Source organism: Anoplopoma fimbria, unplaced genomic scaffold (genome assembly GCF_027596085.1).
Source record: "Anoplopoma fimbria isolate UVic2021 breed Golden Eagle Sablefish unplaced genomic scaffold, Afim_UVic_2022 Un_contig_8977_pilon_pilon, whole genome shotgun sequence".
Classification (NCBI taxonomy): domain Eukaryota; kingdom Metazoa; phylum Chordata; class Actinopteri; order Perciformes; family Anoplopomatidae; genus Anoplopoma; species Anoplopoma fimbria.
Window position 1 is genome coordinate 1 of NW_026553687.1, and position 19,374 is coordinate 19,374.

General features: G+C 37.2%; 2 protein-coding genes across 2 annotated transcripts; one reads left to right on the forward strand and one right to left on the reverse strand.

The window, feature by feature from the left end:
• Nucleotides 1-2,317: 2,317 nt before the first annotated feature.
• On the reverse strand, nt 2,318-5,771 carry LOC129116760 (carcinoembryonic antigen-related cell adhesion molecule 6-like). Its single transcript, XM_054627481.1, has 5 exons — nt 5,726-5,771; nt 5,013-5,330; nt 3,695-3,985; nt 3,098-3,346; nt 2,318-2,612 (listed from the first exon to the last, which is right to left on the reverse strand). Exons 1-5 carry the CDS (start codon nt 5,769-5,771, stop codon nt 2,500-2,502), a joined length of 1,017 nt encoding a protein of 338 aa, XP_054483456.1. The 3' UTR covers nt 2,318-2,499.
• Nucleotides 5,772-7,198: 1,427 nt separating this feature from the next.
• On the forward strand, nt 7,199-19,064 carry LOC129116759 (carcinoembryonic antigen-related cell adhesion molecule 5-like). Its single transcript, XM_054627480.1, is given in 11 exon segments — nt 7,199-7,296; nt 7,949-8,266; nt 9,284-9,562; nt 9,815-10,081; nt 13,579-13,848; nt 13,997-14,245; nt 15,673-15,784; nt 16,522-16,568; nt 17,043-17,083; nt 18,254-18,377; nt 18,380-19,064. Coding segments are annotated over 11 exon segments (1,854 nt in total). The 5' UTR covers nt 7,199-7,250; the 3' UTR covers nt 18,481-19,064.
• The last annotated feature ends 310 nt before the right edge of the window (nt 19,065-19,374 follow it).

The following is a 19,374-nucleotide window of genomic DNA, read 5'->3' on the forward strand; positions in this document are numbered from 1 at the left end:
TTTTCGCCCACCCTAGCTTTAATATAGAATAAAGAGACATCGCTTAATAAAGAACAGGACATTTCCCAAATGAAGGCACACTCTTCTCTCAGACACACATGAAACGGTTAATGTGCAGGCTAGGCTATATTTCAACCTTCCATCATTTGACACTCAATGAGTGTGGTATGCAGATCAGGCATTGTATTAACAAGGACAGTTCATTAAAAGCAAGTACAGTTCAAAAAGGAAAGAAAGCCAGACATCAGGGGTTCAAATATAGTTCAAGCGGATAAGGGAGTCGGTCATGCCAGGCCATAAAAACAGTATAACACAGTCATTCCTGGTACAAAGGTCATACAATAAATGATAATTTTTCCTCTACACTTCTGACTCTTTGTCTTGTGCCACCTGCAGTTCATTTTCTTTTTGTCTTTTATACTGTGAATTTTTTTAAGATCACCATGATGCATTGCAACAAAATGAGGTTGAAATTTATGGTTACTATTCTGACATCTTTATTCTTACCACTCTTCTTTATAATTTTATAGGGACTAAAATAACTCACTAAACAAACACTCTCAAATGCAAATAAACATAAAAAAACAAGCAGACAACAAAACGAAAGGGAAAAAATGTCATAAAAGCTGAATGAATCTTCGGAAACTAGAGGTTTGGAATGATTCAAACATTCATGCATGTGTTAAATGATGCCTACTGCTCCTTACCATTTTTTTATTTCTCCTTTCGTCACTTAATAGATGTCTTATTCCACCCTTGTTCTGCACAATTAATTGAAATTTACTTAAAATCTCAATATGGCCAACTGCAATTTTCAAATTGCACGAACCTTAATCATTTTCTAAAGGCGAAATGTACCAAAGATGAGAAATATATATAATTATATTATATGAGAATAATGATGTAAAAATGCCTTATTATTTTGACACAATATCAGTCAAAAATAATTGAAAAAAGATATATGTATATATTTTGTAATGTTCAGCCCTACCAAAATCTTGTAGATATTATTTATTTACCAAACGGCCAGAACAACTTCAGTTTGCATCACAGGAGGGCGACATTCTGCAGATTTTGTCATTAGAGTGCTTGGCAGATTTAATGGATTTGTCTCATTCAGACATTTTGCAACTCAACGTTTTAGATTATCAGTATTAACTTCAGCAAAAGTCATATAATGAAACCTGCCATAGGATAATAATTATAAAGGGCACTTCCAAAGTCAAATTAAGCTTTCACTTGTTTTATTTATTGGCTGTTGACAGTAAATGAGGAAATGTCAAATGTATCAAGCTTTACTTTAAACACAATTTCCACAGTTGTCTGACCATTGTATTTAAAAGACTGTTACATATTCAGTTGCTGTTAAATCCATCTGATGTAAAAAACCCTGCAATTGTCCATATTATTTTAATAAATGTATTTTTTACATATAAATTGCAAAATGTCTTATCCACACCCCATTTTGTTCAATGTTGAGGTTGGTCATAACAGGAGGAAAAGAGAATAAAAGCTAGCATTAGATATACATTGTAGAAATGCAAAAAGTACACAAAACACAAAAAGAATACCTGACTAACTTCATTGCTTTAATTGCAAACACATTAGTAATAGCAGAACAAGAAATGTTTTAAAAATTGTCAAAGTACAATAAAAGACAGCATAGATATTAAAAAAAAAAAAACTCACAAGTTATTAAGCCCTATGGAGATTTTCATTCTGTTTCAGTCCTTTCACATTCATAGGATTGTTTCGCGATGAGGTTTTTCAGCAAAATAACAGGAGAACGAATATTGGAATTGCTTGCTTGCTTTTGACAGGAAATGCAGCAGAAATGCTACTGTTGCTCTCCACTGGATGAGTAAATGGCAAATGTTTTGATGAGACATTAGCCAAATCTGGATCAATATGGTGAAAATATGTCATGGCTGCTAAATGAGTGGTCAGTAAGTTTTGGCCTAAAGTAGGATCTTTAGAATCATTGCTACGGAAACATCTTGATGCTTTGTCCTTCAAAATGCATTCATCCATGTTTTACAAATTCTGAATAATTAGTTCAAAACTCACCTTTTAAGAGAAAGATGAATGTTGACTTTATAAGTTTTCATAACACAAGATGCAACTCAAATTCAACTGTAACCTGTGTTGTGTTTGGGTAGAATTTTCTAAAATTACAGAAAATAAATTTCTCAACTTTAATATAAGATTGTTTACTGATTAAAATTAATGCAGCAATAATGCTAAACAATTCAATTCTTACATCAGCTTTTCATTTTTTGATGAAAATAATTACAATTGTTATTGTGAATGATGTGTTAAGAATGTCATTCATGTATTACAATAACTCTTTATTGTCTATTGTTTTGAATACTTTAAGTCTAGTGTAATACAGATTAGATTAAGGTTAGTTTTAAGTTAGGTGAACTCTAATGTCAGTCTCCTGTTAATACATGATGAAAGGCAGAAATGTCTGAATGGTAATGAAGGCTATTCTCTTACTCACTTGTTTTTATAATAATAATAATACCCCCCTCCACCAGCTGCTGCACAAAGAGCCACTACACCTAAAACTATTCCAGCAATGGCACCAGCTGAAAGACCTCCAGACCTGCCTGAAATGTAAAAAAAATAAAATCACATAACCAAATTGATTTTGCAATATCAGCTATTTGTAAACTCATAAACAAAACCACAAGTGAGGTGAATGCAAAATACATCAGAATATTTGACCCTCACTAAGTAAAATGATCCTGTCAAAACAAATTAGCAGAGTTTTGCATCCTCTTTGGGCGAAAAGGCGCAAAAAAAGAAAAAGAAGTTCATGTTTATCAGGACAATAAAGATTACAAGTAAAGACATGATGACGAGTTTGAAAATAAGAAATAAAATCTGGGGGTGTGGAGTTAGAAGATGGTTACCGGACTTCTGTAGTCCTCATCTCTGCATGAAGCTAACAGATTGATGCTACATTAGCTGCTACTAGCATAGCAAATCTAAATCTTTTCTAAAGCATCAGTTTCATCTGATACCATCACAGGTAAATCCCTTCTTTTTGGCATCCATATTTCTTTGAACAAAACCTTTCATTGAAACTTACCCAGTACAGAGATGGCTGCAGGCTGAGACATTTCATATCTCAGAGTTTTGCTGTTAAAGGCTTGACAGCTGTAGTTCCCACTTTGACTCTCCTGAATCAGTCTGAGCTCTGGTCCAGTGTCAGACAGCAGATCTCCATTCAGAAGCCACATAAATTGGGCAGCAGGTTTGGAGTCAGCTGAACAGGACAGGGTGATATCTGACCCTTCTTGTGACGGAGATATTGTGAGAGTAATATTTTCAGGGCCATCTGCATGTAGGGGAAAACAAAAGCAAAAAGTTATTCTTCAATACTGCATTATCGTTCACCACGTCACCAGAAGAATAGAAACCTTGGTTCAAAGAAATGTAACAGAACAACCCAGCAATGAACCATTTATAAATGAGTCTGTACAATAATTGTGTTGTCATTGTGCTGTAGGTGTTTTGATTCCATAAGGTTGAAAAATGTGTTTCTAATACTTTGGACAATAAATGGGGGACAAAATACACAACACAAGGCCACTCCTCACTAAGCTGTTAAAGTCTAAACTTTCTATCTCTGTTTGCATCCAGATGTTGTCAGATAAAGAACTGTGCATGTTAGTTAGTAACTCACAGTTGATGAAGAGGTTTTTTGGAGCACTTGTTCCAGTACTGAAAAGGTTGGACACCTGACATTTGAACGGTCCCTGGTCGTAGCGGGTCACATTAATTATAGTGAGATTGGCGCCTCCATCGGTGAGCTGAACTCTGTCACTGGCTGCAACATTAGAGCTGCCGTTCAGCCAGAGGAAAGAGAGAGAGGATCCAGAGGAGGATCCAGAGAAGGAGCAGGACAGACGGACAGAGCTGTTGAACTCCACCAAGTCTGTGCTGCTGGCAGTTACCATGACAGCAGAAACTGGCACTGTGGATTAAAAACAAAATGGTTTTACATTTGCCACATCATAACAAAGGAACGGTAGATGGATACACTGCAGCGGCTGAGAATGAATCATAATCTTATTATGAGTCTTCATGGCTGTACATTAAAAGTTTACGGTACTGGTATTGAATTAACTTAGTGCTTTGTCCAATCTGCACTTTAAAGTGGTTGTTCTTTAGAATACATTTCCAATGCTCTGTTTAATAGGACCTCCTGATTTTGTATGTTTAATAATTTTTTAGTACAATTTTCTTTCTTCTTTGGGGTCATATTTGGTATTGTTTAATTATCTTGTTATTTTAGTTTTTTGTTAAATGTTTTGTCTAATTGTGCATGTATTTTATAATTGTTGTTGAGGACCCCCTTGAAAAAGAGATGGTACAACACAAGGGGTTATTCCTAATAAAGAGTTTCCATATAATATCATGTAGTCCAATTCACCCTATGACCTTAACACAGTACGACCATAAAACGTCCATCAGTGTCTCAACAAGAGCTACACATGAACAGCAAATTAAGGCAGGACAGTTGTGCAGGAATGCATTTGAGTATACAGGTGTGTTTAAAAGACAGTAAACACAGTGTATCCATTACATGTTTTTTTTAACATATTGTTGATATCAGTACTTAGAGCCATACAACATGAAATAAGAATAATGCTCATCGGCATCAGTGTTCAAGTGAAATTATTCAAATCTCACAGTAACTGTCCGACTTATAGACTTTAAACAGTTTATTCTTGAACTTGGAAACAGTAGATGGACAAAAAATAAATGTTTACTTAATTGCTTTGTCCTTGCTTGTTTTGTCATGATATCATATAATTATTATCACGTCATTATGCAATAGCATAATCTATATTCTGTTTTAACTAGTATGTTTTGAAGCTTGATATAGATCTCATTTAAAACCACTCAACACCTGAACACATTTTTTTATTCATTATTTAACTGTAATGCATAATCTCCATTCAGAATTGAAAGCAAAGTAACATGTGAAATGTCCTCACCTTGTACTTCCAGTCTTGTGTTCCCTTCAATCGGTACAGCTCCAACTGAAGTAATGATAACGCTGTATTCTCCACTGTCCTCAGGAGTCAGATCCCTGAGCTCCAGAGATCCAGTAGACATGAAGAGGGTGACCCTGCCTTCGTACTCTGTTCCAGTTATGTTGTTAACATTGAAATATATTATGTTCTTATTACCAAATTTCCAGTGCACTCTTTGGAATGGTGTTACCGTGGGAGACAGTGTTGTGGTGAACATCACTTTATCTCCGACAGCTGCATTCAGAGTGTCTGGCAACACACCAGCTGCTTCGGTCAAACCTGGAGGAGACATTTATGGGGATCTTAAAATGACCAAAAACACAAATCTGCAGCAGAAAAAAACACCTGTTCTCCCTGAAGAAGCTTAAATACAGTACACCTCAGGGTAAGAGAAGCATCATGACTATTTTCATAGCTCAGTTGTAGCTTTGAGATAATTTTGCTGCAAACAGAAATAAACTCCTGAGTAAAGTTAAGTGATCATCAAATTGCTAAACAGCTGAATTAGCTGACATGTTTGCATAGCAGATTGTCAGATAAGCTGCATAGAAACTCCTCTTTGACCCTCTATGTTAGGAAAATGTCTGTCTTCCCACTGATATTTAGAATACAGCAACTTGAATAATTAAGTGAATTAAAACTTTTATCTGCTGTATCATGTGGTACGAGCTCACCTGAGATGGCCACCAGGATGATGAAGTGTATCACAGCTTTTTCCATTTCTTATGCAGTATCCTCAAATATGACAAGTGAAAAAAAGGATCACACTCCTTCACTTCGCTTTGTTGATTTCCGTGTAATGTGTGTCTATTTCAACATATGAAGGTAGTACAAGGAAGTACTGTGCAGTGGGGTTTTCCATCATCATACCTCTGTTAATGATCAACAACAGCGCATTGTAATTGAATTTTTTTTAATGCACAAAAAACACAACTTTGAAAACAATTGATAATTAAAGTACTTTTGTGAAGGAGTTAGAATTTTTATTCAAATAGCAACAACTACCGCTGTTTGACATCATTGCTGGGATGGAAAGACACAATCATTGTTCAGACACAATCATCACAATCGGTTTGATTAAATAATCCAGTATCCTGTACTACAAGTGATGAAGTCGCATACAGTGTGTGGCATGTTGTAGTTCTGTTGTTTTAGGTATCGTTAGCCTAGTCTGTTGTTTTGGTTTGGTTGGTCGACCACTTTGGTTTGGACTAAAATCTGTTTAAAAAAAAAAAAAAAAAGGTTTGATAGATTGCTATAAAATTGAAAGTTGAAATTTTGTCCAGACATCCATGGCACCCAGAGAATGTAAACATACACACACAGACTGAGTGATGCTCTGACTTTCCTCTGGCGCCACCGTGAGGAGGACATTTATATTTTTCGTGAAATATCTCAACAACTGTTAGATGGACTGCCAGACAATTTGGCAGGAATCTTCTGACTTTTCGTTTTGCCACCTGCAGGTCTTTTTTTTTTTTCACTTTTAGACTTTGAATTTTTGTAAGATCACCATGATGCATTGCAGCAAAATGAGGTTGAAATGTATGTTACTATTCTGACATCTTTATTTGGTACCACTCTTCATTATAATCCTATAGGGACTAAAATAACTCACTAATAAAACATTTTCAAATGCACATAAACATAAAAAACAAGCAGACAACAAAACGAAAGCAACAAAATGTCATGAAAGCTGAATGAATCTTCATTAACTAGAGGTTTGGAATGATTCAAACATTCATGCATGTATTTAATGATGTCTACTGCTCCTTACCATTTTTTTATTCCTCCTTTAGTCACTTAAAATATGTCTTATTCCACTCTGTCTGACATACATCATGTGTAATCTTATTGTTGTTTACACTAAATGAGTATGAATTGATTAATAGTTAATTATGTATTAATATGAATGAATTATACTATCAAATGAACAGTAGTTTTCACATCTCCTCATTTCCCTTCAGGATGTCAATAAAAACCCATTTACCCCACTAGAGGGTGACGTCTTGCAGCTTTAGGTCATGACTGCATCTTAGTGGGTTTATCTCATTATGCAGACACTTTGTAACTCAACACGTAGCTCTGCGTTCACTGACTCGTATGATTAGAGCTGCCGGAGGCTCGCATCTAGTAAGACAGTCAAAGTTTGATCAGTGACATTTCCCTCAGCTGTTTATACCTCACAAAGGAAGATCAATGGATATTTTACCTTTACTTTGTACAGTTGCTGTGGCTTTCACTGGTAACAATCTTGTTGTTTGAATTGTTATTTTCTTCTGATGTCAGTGTTCAAACTATATTTTCTAAACTTTTAAAAATCGTTGAATTGTTAAGATTTTCATGGAAAGTTGCCCGTATCTTGAGGTCGCTATCATGCTTTTGTGACTTGATAGCAGCATGGACAGCAGACCATTCGCATAACTTGTAAAAGTAACTTAATTGCTGAAACAAAGAATGTATTTATAGTTGGCTCTCAAGCCTGTGGTCTAGGAAATATGATGTATATTTCTTGAATTTATATAAATAAAAAAATTGATGAAGGTGTAGCTTCATTAGAAAGTGTTTGATAGATTAAGATGCAGAATATTAAACTGGCTGTTCTGATAGATAATCAGCCCACTGGTCTCTCGCTAAATGGTTCACTTTGTAAGACTTCAGTTCCATAATGTGGTTTAAATTGTCATCTACTTCAAATGCTTAAGATTGAAACCAACCACCGTAACTTTATTGCTTGTTTGTTTTCAATAGATAGACATCTATACTTATATATTATGGAAACGATTTGTTTCGTGTGTTCTTTTGGATTCTGATTCAGGATATTGTCACAGTGGCCGATTTGAACAATCTCCTCAATTTATCCGAGTTCCTCTCAGACCTGTAAATGTCTCCTCCAGGTTTGACCGAAGCAGCTGGTGTGTTGCCAGACACTCTGATTGCAGCTGTCGGAGATAAAGTGATGTTCACCACAACACTGTCTCCCACGGTAACACCATTCCTAATAGTGGACTGGAGATTTGGTGATAAGAACATAATATATTTCAATGTTAACAACATAACTGGACCAGAGTACGAAGGCAGGATCACCCTCTTCATGTCTACTGGATCTCTGGAGCTCAGGGATCTGACTCCTGAGGACAGTGGAGAATACAGAGTTTCCATTATTTCAGTTGGAGCTCGACCGATTGAAGGGAACACAAGACTGGACGTACTTGGTGAGGACATTTCACATGTTACTTTGCTTTCAATTCTGAATGGAGATTATGCATTACAGTTAAATAATGAATAAAAAAATGTGTTCAGGTGTTGAGTGGTTTTAAATGAGATCTATATAAAGCTTCAAACCATACTAGTTAAAACAGAATATAGATTATGCTATTGCATAATGACGTGATAATAATTATATGATATTATGACAAAACAAGCAAGGACAAAGCAATTAAGTCAAATTTAAGTAAACATTTATTTTTTGTCCATCTACTGTTTCCAAGTTCAAGAATAAACTGTTTAAAGTCTATAAATCAGACAGTTACTGTGAGATTTGAATCATTTCAATTGAACACTGATGCCGATGAGCATTATTCTTATTTCATGTTGTATGGCTCTAAGTACTGATATCAACAATATGTTAAAAAAAACATGTAATGGATACACTGTGTTTACCGTCTTTTAAACACACCTGTATACTCAAATGCATTCCTGCACAACTGTCCTGCCTTAATTTGCTGTTCATGTGTAGATCTAGTTGAGACACTGACGGACGTTTTATGGTCGTACTGTGTTAAGGTCACAGGGTGCTGAATTGGACTACATGATATTGTAAACTCTTTATTAGGAATAACCCCTTGAGTTGTACCATCTCTTTTTCAAGGGAGTCCTCAACAACAATTATACAATACAAGCACAATTAGACTAAACATTTAACAAAAACAAAAATGACAATATAATTAAACAATACCAAATATGACCCCAAAGAAGAAAAAAAATTACAAGACATACAAAATCAGGAGGTCATATTAAACAGAGCATTGGAAATGTATCCTAAAGAACAACCACTTTAAAGTGCAGATTGGAAAAGCACTAAGTTAATTCAATGCCAGTACTGCCAGTACATGAAGACTCAACATCTCATAATAAGATTATGATTAATTCTCAGCTCCTGCAGCGTTTCCTTCTGCCGTACCTTTGTTATGTGGTGGCAAATGTAAAACCATTTTGTTTTTCATCCACAGTGCCAGTTTCCGATGTCATGGTAACTGCCAGCAGCACAGACTTGGTGGAGTTCAACAGCTCTGTCCATCTGTCCTGCTCCTCCTCTGGATCCTCTCCCTCTTTCCTCTGGCTGAACGGCAGCTCTGAGGTTACAGCCAGTGACAGAGTTCAGCTCACCGATGGAGGCGCCAATCTCACTATAATTAATGTGACCCGCTACGACCAGGGACCGTTCACATGTCAGGTGTCCAACCTTGTCAGTAATGGAACAAGTGCTCCAAAAAACCTCTTCATCAACTGTGAGTTACTAACTAACATGCACAGTTCTTTATCTGACAACATCTGGATGCAAACAGAGATAGAAAGTTTAGACTTTAACAGCTTAGTGAGGAGTGGCCTTGTGTTGTGTATTTTGTCCCCCATTTATTGTCCAAAGTATTAGAAACACATTTTTCAACCTTATGGAATCAAGGTTTCTTTTTGAGTGATGTGATGAATGATAATGCAGTATTGCAGAATAACTTTTTGCTTTTGTTTTCCCCTACATGCAGATGGCCCAGAAAATATTACTCTCACAATATCTTCTTCTAAAGAAATCTATGCGGAAGGGTCAGACATCACCCTGTCCTGTTCAGTTAACTCCAAACCTGCTGCCCAATTCATGTGGTTTCTGAATGGAGATCTGCTGTCTGATACTGGACCAGAGCTCAGACTGATGAAAATTCAGGAGAGTCAAAGTGGGAACTACAGCTGTCAAGCCTTTAACAGCAAAACCCTGAGATATGAAATGTCTCAGCCTGCAGCCATCTCTGTACTGGGTAAGTTTCAATGAAAGGTTTTGTTCAAAAATATATGGACGCCAAAAATAGGGGATGTACCTGTGATGGTATCAGATGAAAATGTCCTAAAGCTGAGGTATGCAGTTTTCTGGAAAAGGGAAAAAATGTCAGAATTTGCAACGAGAGACCTCCTCCTGCAGCTCTCCCTTCTATGTGCTAAACCCCTCACATTAGACGGCAGCTGGATTATTGTGACATCACATGATAATTCCAATCAACAATGGTGGCTCCTAAAGAGGTTAGCAAAAGGCCCATCCATGTCTAAAACACTTTGTCACCATTTTTAAGAAGTCTATCTTTCTTTTATTGGTGTGTTTGCAGTGTAAACAGTTGATGCAAATGCTGGAAAAGCCACTTTTGCTGCAGAAATTCCTTCCATTGGATCAGACTTTCAACAGCTGGGATTTGTGCGTTCAACTGCATTTGTGGAACAGTTTATAGGAACTCCCTCTCTCTGAAATGACCTCTGATTGCTCAAAGTCTCCTGTCACTAGGTGTTCTAAAGCCTGAAAACAGAGCCAAGAGGAGGAGCAGAACTTTATTCTTCTCTCAGACCACTTTTATCACAATATGCTGAAGTTTATTGGATATTTTTCCCAATGACGCCAAAAAAAACAACCTGTCTACCCTAACTGTAAATTGAAAAGGTTGCATTAGGCATTTGTGGAACAAAAATAACAATACATACAAAATTTTGCACTCAAGATAGGTCTGCAATTGTTGATTGTACAGAGACAACTGAGGCTCAGAAATAAAAATATTTGAAGTCGTACAAAAATACTTCTTGGAGTGGCCGGTAACACAGCAGAAGTTGTGGCTAGAAAATATGACTAATACACAGACTGAGGTCAATCATAGTTAACCACGTTCCCCATGTAAATGCACATAACTTGTTATAACTGCAAAATATTTACAGTAATCTAGTTTGGTCACAGACTTTATCTCCTTTCACATCTTAAATTTGTTTTGGAGTGATTGATAATGAAGCTACCATTCCGTTTGATTGTTAGTCATTAACTTGCAAGTTTAACTATTGTGTCCATAAGGTGAATGTAGTTGTTGCTGATTACGTAAAATAAACAAGGTACGGTCAGCCAACACTGGTTAAATATTGCACCAAGCACTAGACAACAGGTAGTATATGATAAACAAAGTAAACATTCCTCGGACCACTTGTCTATGTCCAACTCTCATACAAACCTTTAACGTCTCGTCATTATTATTCATCATAGTATCATTAAAATGGGATTCATATCCACTCTCCACGTTGCTCCACTCTACTGAACAATGTGCCCTTGGGCCTGAAAGGTGGTCAGTAAAACCACTATGTTTTTCACCCACAGCGCGTGTTGCCAATGTTGTGGTAACTTCAAACACAACAGACATGTTGGAGTACAGTACTGTCCGTCTGTCCTGCTCCTCCTCTGGATCCTTCCTCTCTTTCCTCTGGCTGAACAGCAGCTCTGAGGTCAAAGAAAGTGACAGAGTTCAGCTCAGTCATGGAGGCTCCACTCTCACTATAGTCAGTGTGACCCGCTATGACCAGGGACCATTCAGGTGCCAGGTGTTTAATCCTGTTAGCAATGACACCAGTGGTCCAGTAAACCTCTCCATCAACTGTAAGTTATTAACTTATACATGCAAACTCTTTATCCTGCACTATATGCATGCATACTGAGTATACGGAGGCTTCACACTGAGAGAAGCTGCGTGTCACCTAGCACTTTCGTTTGGTAATCTTTTGTTGTTTTTCTACTCCTCAAATGCCGCACAATGTAGATGGCCCAGAAAATATTATTCTTACAATATCTCCGTCACAAGAAAACTATGATGAAGGGTCAGACATCACCCTGTCCTGCTCAGCTGTCTCAAGACCTGCTGCCGTGTTCCAGTGGTTTCTGAATGGAGATCTGCTGTCTGATACTGGACCAGAGCTCAGATTGATGAACATTCAGATGAGTCAGAGTGGGAACTACAGCTGTCAAGCCTTTAACAATAAAACTCTGAGATCTGAAATGTCTCAGCCCTCAGTTGTCTCTGTATTGGGTAAGTTTGACTTAAGGGGTTAAGTGGATGTAGTAGCGATAGGGTCAGAAAGATGGCACTTAAAGTAAGTGTACACTTACTTTAATAATTTGTATGGCAAAGTGTGAACTCAATGAAGTGTATCTTATAATAACAATAATAATTAAAAAGACAAACAATAAACACATTACTTATGTAACATTCAAGTTTTCAGTAAAATAGGTGATCTTAAAACATAACACACCATTTTAATAGGATATTTTATCTCTTAATCTTGCAGGCAAATTTCTTATGAGAAAAGGTCATCAAAAAACACTCAACTCAAATTCGATCATTTACTTATTTCACAAATTACTAATAGCGACTTTAGTCAATGCTCAATGCTCTCCTTTTGATTATTTTCATTTTTTCTCCAAAACCAACTGTACACTATCTGCCCTGCACCCAACAGCTGACTGATGTTGCACACTCGGACAAAAAGGGACTTCCAGGCATGCACAAGTTTTTAAATAATAGTTTTACTGAAAGTACAGAAACACATTCACTTCAGCGCTGACTGCACCCTGCAGGTGGCTTTGGTCATCTGACGCAAGCGCTACGTTGCTGTCTTTTCTCACCCGAAGGACCCCCAAACTGCCCGAAGCGCCAGCATGAGCTCCACTCACTGCAACCCAACATTAACCCATTAATCACTGTAGTTGCCAATGCAGGTGAACACATGTCAGGTGATGACCAAACAAATCAATCAGCAAACAATAAAAATAATAAATACATCAGAATATGGGGGTGTCAATGTCCAGCTACCACTATCATGTCCAACATTACTGTGGGCCCCACACTGATCATGTTAGAAATTAGCTGGTGAACATAGTGGACCAAATACACAGCTAAAGCGACAGATATTCCTCTCAGGATTTGGTGGAGACAAAAGCTCAGGTAGAAGGAGAGTGAATATTGGACTTACACTCACCAGGTGGACAGAAACAACACTCCAAATGTTGCTCTGTATGTTCTGCATGTCTAATCTAAATGTTTGTTGTATCAACTTAAACAATGATATTGTGTCAGCGTTGTGTTTATGGATGACATGCTCTATAAAGACTTGTGGTCAAAACATTGAAACAATGACACTTGGTCAAACTGCATCTGTCTGCTGTTTTGAGTCAATTGTTAAAAACTCTGGTGCTACTCTACCCTATCTTTCTAGATATAAATGGTTTGTTCCTCTCAAACAGATGATATTTCTAAAATATAGATTGTTCAAAACTGTGTTTGACAGTCTGTGAGTGTGGACAGTCTGACACTTGGTATGTTATATACCTGATTCAGGGAACAGTGGTTATATTTGCTTCTTGCAAGTTACTTTATTGTTATTTACTCAGTTACTTTAGTCATTTTACAGTTACTTTTGTTCCTTTTCTCACATTTTTCACACATCTTTTGCCCAACAGGGAAAATATCAAAGGTTTCTATCACAGAAACCAACTCGCCGATTGAAGGGAACTCTTTCAACTTAACCTGTGATGCTGCTGGCTCTGTGTTTACCAGAGAGTGGATGAAGGGCGGCTTAAATCTGACTCCAGATGACAACGTGACACTTTACGACAACAACAGAGTGCTGTCTTTTAAAAGTCTGAGTAAAAAAGACAATGGAGATTATGTTTGTAAAGTCAGCAACACCTTCAGCCAGGATGAAGCTAAATACACCATGGTTGTTTCCTGTAGGTAACAAACTATACATATACATATACATTTATTGTTCAAAATGATGACTGACTTATATAACAGTTTACTACAGATTGTTTTGGGTTGTAGGTCTGGAACATGTTTCTAATTGCTTTAAGATCTTTACAAATATCTGTTTTTCAGTTGGACCAGAAAATGTTCAAATCAACGGTCCAAGTGAGATACTTTGGGGAGATACCTTAACATTAACCTGCTCTGCTGAGTCCGTACCTGCTACCTACACCTGGATACTGAAAGGGACAGAGATACACGATTCTTCTGTTTTGACAAAAAAAAACACTAAACCTTCGGATAATGGCAACTACACCTGTCAAGTGATGAATCATATAACTGGGAGAAAATCATCAGCGACCCATGGACTGTCTGTAACAGGTACCAAGATGGTGTTGAATTCAGATTTTGTCGATAGTCTTGAGTATTGTGATCAACACACAGTGTTATTAACTGATTATCTTAAGAGTATCAGGCTTCCTAGGTATTTTTCTTGCAGTTCTATTATATAAATTACTTTATTCACAGCATTCTTATAATGCAACTCAATTGACAACAGTTTGGTCAGAGAGTCAGGCTGTGTTATAGGTCGCATACTAACCCATTGTATGCTACATACTCAGTCAGAATGTACTGCATACTGCCTTCTAAATTAACAATTGTATTACCAGCAGGCTGATCACATGACTGACAGCTGGTCTCACCAAGTCAGCGGCAGTCATTATTTGGATAAACTGACCACATGTTTTAAATCTAAATGGCTACTTTCTCGCCTTAAATAATATAAAAACGTATTAGACTCCTATAAAGGAAGTGGAAGCAGTTACCATGACGTCACATATTGTTTTGTGGACTGTGGCTTTGAATCCTCAATTTCAGCATTTTGGCCTTCACCAGCTTGGTTTTTTGACGTCGCCGTCTTGTTTTTTTTAGAAAAAAACTGTGGAATGTGAGGTAGGAACTTAGTACAACCAACCTGTACAATTTGAATAAGACATTTTTAGGCAACCAAAATGTTGCAATTAACTCTCATGAACTGAAAACACATTGTAAAAAGGGTTAAAGTTTTAACTCCCAAAACTGACATCATCGTGGTCGCAACCTGTCAATCACAAGGTAGCCACGCCCTAAACCATACCCTGCTTTATCGCACATTTTACTCTAAAATGAATATCATATTATATTGAAGAAGACTTGAAACCAGTGAATGAGACCATAAACTTTTTTTTTCTAACCATGCTGGCCATCACAAAGATCTGCATTTAACTTCAGAACCGGAGGTCTCTAGAAATATCACATGACTGAGTCCACTCTAAAGGCACGCAGACGCAATGCATTGTTGGGCAGTTGAGTATGTGCAGTAAGCTCACTCATATTCAGAAACATACATGCGGGCATTTTTCGCATACACAAAATCCACATACCGAGCAGTTGCAACGCACTAAAAGTGGTTAAGTAAGTGATTTCGGACACACAGCCTTAGATTTGTTATACCAGTAGCAGCTATTGTAGCCTCGAGAAACTCCACACCTCCAGATTTCTTTCATTTTCAAACTTGTAGTCTTCAGCTCCAACCAACACTGACTGCTTTTTTTCAAGCTAAGGGAGATATATATTGGAGGCCTTACTTTTAACATAAAAAAATCTGTTTTTGGAACTGGCCAACTGTAAAATCACATAAAGTGGGAGATGGTTGTATGCTCTGTATCAACGGGTGAAATGTGACGATGATAAAGTTCCTGTAGTTCTTGAATACAGAATGGTGAAAAAACATGTTCTTAACCCCTGTTGTATTTCTGGCTGCCCAGGAGAACAACCACCATCAACATGTTCGGCTGGTTGCATCGCTGGAATAGTAATCGCGGTTTTAGTCCTCCTCTCTGTAACAGCTGGCGGAGGGTACTACATTTATGACATGAAGTAAGTGTAAAAGAGCTTTAAGACATAAGCCTTTTTTTTTATTAATAAGAATCTATCACAATTTTGGTGACTGCTCAGTTTGATCAAGTTTGGATCCAAAAGCATGACTCGGAGAACAGGAAGGATCTGTAATGAGAGTCAGTGCATGGCAGACAGAAAATGTGGAACTAGAATCAGATAGATGTTGAGACAGTCAACTTTGGTTACTCAACATACAAACGGTTGATTTTCAACAAACGTTCACTTGCGTATGTTCTGCTTTTGTTATATATTTTCCATATAGTAAATACTGAGCCTGACTTCAGCTTTAACTCTAAATCGTTATTGCTATTTCACAATGGAGCTGCACCTTGGCACTGTCCAACTTCATAGTTTAACATTTTGTTGTCGTCAGGTATAAATATTAAACTGTGATGGATTATGTGGCTCACCAGGAGTTAAAACCTTGTCATCAGTGTTTTGAAAACTCTTAAAGTCCATAACCGTGTTTGACAGTCTTTGAAATGTTGGCTGTTAAAAACTAAACATCATTATTTGTAAATCACTCTTAAAAAGTACATTTTGGACTCCAATCTCATGGTGAAAGAACTTAATTTCCCAATGTTATTTCCAATAAATGGATCTATTTGAATACACCAACATAATGTAAATATACTTAATATTATGTGGCAAAATGACTTATAATGCCTGTCTAATGTCTAATTTACTTACTAATGACTAATTTCCCCTCCCAACAGAAAAAAGAAAGGGAAACTCTCTAATATAAACACTGCCACTGGAACAGGTACGTGTATTATGTGTGTGTGTATTTTATATATCTATATACAGTATACTGTACAGCATTATTTACTCTCTTCATTTAAGTTATACTATGCAGGATTTTTCCCCAAAAAACAATGTATGGACAAACAAAATGAATCCCTCTCAATCATTACTTTTGACCCACTAGAGTTGTGTAGCGGTGTCTGTTATTGCAGAGTAGCTGCCTTCTGCCTGTATTTTCTTCTTATTGTACCTTCTTCGGGACATTTTTGGGCGTCAACCTTTTGGCACTGGGTGTTCAGCCCCCACACATTCACAATCATGCATCTAAGAGGAAGCTACGAATATGGCAGACACAGAGTTGATAAAACACACTGGTGTCAGTGAGCTGGAGGAATCTTTGAATGTTGTGTTTACACAGTAAGGGACAATTCCTGCATAGTATGCCTTTTTAATTATCATTATTTAAGCATTGTTTATTTCTCATATTTTAAAGGAGCTGAAGGCCAGGACAACAAAGCATACGCAGGACGACAGGTAGAAGTCAGCCAGTGCTAACCAGATTACTGATATAAACCTGAGGCCTGTACTCCGAAGCAAATTCAACATACCTAGGGTATTTTAAATGATCTGGTTTAACTAACCCTAACAACTGAATTGATCATCTGGTTATGGCACATTGACATTATAGGGGGTTTGTTTGCAGCACATGACCAATCACACAACATGGACAAGTCTACTCTAGGTAGAGAAAACTATTATTTTAGACAAATACCATGAAGTTTAAGTCATAATCCAGGCTCAAAGCAACACATGTGAATCTGCAAAATGCATGAAGGACAGCTGGAAAAAAATCACTGTGTGAATATGTAAATTAATAGACTTATAATATCACTACACAAATGTACATACTCACACCATTCTATTTTGTCCTTTCCAGCTGTCCTTTCTGCATTTAGCAGTTTAAACTGTGTTGCTTTTAATCTGGATTATGACTTTAACTTCTTCGTATTTGCTTAATATTATTTTACGATACACGCTTCGAGCTTTGATAAATCAGTCGATGCTGCTTTTATACGAATTAATCTCCTATTTGAAAACAACCTGCTCCGGAGCAGGTAAGGTATAAAGCAAAAAAACCTAGAGTTAACCCTGAAGCTAACTCGCTGTCCCCAAATCCTGCTTTGTAGTACAGGCCTCAGGTTACGCAGGTAATCGGGGAATGTGTTTACATGTCAAACGCAATACCTAAATGATTCCACGAAAATGAATGCCTGTATTGCTGATATATATTGCAGTATAACTTTTCTAACAAGTATGTGAATACAAGTGATGATGGATTAATACCCTTTGTACTTTTAAATCATAAATCATGAGACATCAGTTAAACAAACGCATGACATTCTGAAGGAATAAAGTCTGTCCCAGTCTGGGATCAGGTTTATGTTGATTCTAAAGAGTCATATCGATCAGACTCATCTGGGATCTGTGTTTCACACAGCGCTCCACATCAGACTTTGAACCAAGAAGTAGATATTCAGTTGACACAATGGAGTTGAAGTGTATTGTGTGTTAGCATTGATGCAGCTTTTTCTTGTCTATGCTTGTTATGGGCATTATTAATCAGCTATCCATTTATCTGCTATTTCATCTGATTTGATGTGTAAAAGTGATCTAATTTTTTCTTCCTGGCTCTGTCGTTTCTAGGAGTTGAATTACGCAGATATCACTATTTTCCAGAAAAGAGACGGTGGGACAGTGCAGCTGGGGGTACAGGGTAGCACATCAGATTATTCCCAGATCAGAGTGAACAACAATCCTTCTGCAGCATCCTCCCTCCCACCTATGATGCCCACCTGCAGCGACAGAAGAAGCCAGCTCCTCAGCCTGACTCTGATGGTGCACAAGTTTACGCTAAAGTTCGCAAGAACTGACCGCATTGGATATGAAGGATCATCTGTTGAGGTTAGACTGGAGGTTAGACTGGAGGCCAGACGCCGCTGACATGTGGTCGGTGAAACCAGCACTTCCCTGTCAGCTCCTTTTTATAGAGGACTAATTTTGACCTGTGTTTACTGAGTCAAAGCCATTTAGCAGTGGTTAATAATCCACCAGGTTGTGACAGTTGTTGCCATGACTAAAGTCAGACGGCACAATGTTGGCCTATAAACTTCACCACATCATAGGTTTCTTTGTTTTAATGTATACAATCGATGCAAAGTGCACACATCTGAGGCTTAAGCATAATGTTTGACACTGGTGTGGTGTCATGTTTGACTCCACATGTGTACTGTGTGATTCCAGTGAAGATTACAGTTTATGAGTAATATATTTTTTTGCATATTTAATTTGCATTTTACGAAAACCACACATATGGGTTATTTAACAATATCTAATTGACCTTTCATTGGAATTTGTCAGGGTATGGACACGCCCTGAGCTTGTAAATTAGTCAGTTTAATAGTTAACTATAATGACGGTGCCATGGTGGAAAGATTTATGCTATCTGCTGGTCTAAAGGAACAATTGAAAGATTAATAGAGACATAAATCTTTGTAATTTAATTCCATAGTAAAAAAAAAAAGTTTTTTTGTTAATTTACAAATGCTGGAATGAAAAAGTATGCAATAGGTTTCTCTCCAGTTGGCACAAGGAAACTGCACAAGGAAATATCTCACTCTTTTCCTGCAAGTGATCATCAGAGTAATTCAGATCATGTTTACGGTACATGTCAGTAAAAGTTGCTATGTGATAAAATTATATGGGGCTTTATCTCTTAGCATATCTCCCTGAAAGGGCTCAAGCCAACAGAGAAGTAATTCAAAGAA

Excerpts from the sequence above, each read along its gene's own strand:
- LOC129116760 (XM_054627481.1), bottom strand. The coding sequence starts at position 5,771 with ATGGAAAAAGCTGTGATACACTTCATCATCCTGGTGGCCATCTCAG. Across the intron at positions 3,986-5,012 it reads CACAAGACTGGAAGTACAAG|TGCCAGTTTCTGCTGTCATG; the intron begins GTGAGGACATTT and ends TTTAATCCACAG. Across the intron at positions 3,347-3,694 it reads AAAAAACCTCTTCATCAACT|ATGGCCCTGAAAATATTACT; the intron begins GTGAGTTACTAA and ends CCCTACATGCAG.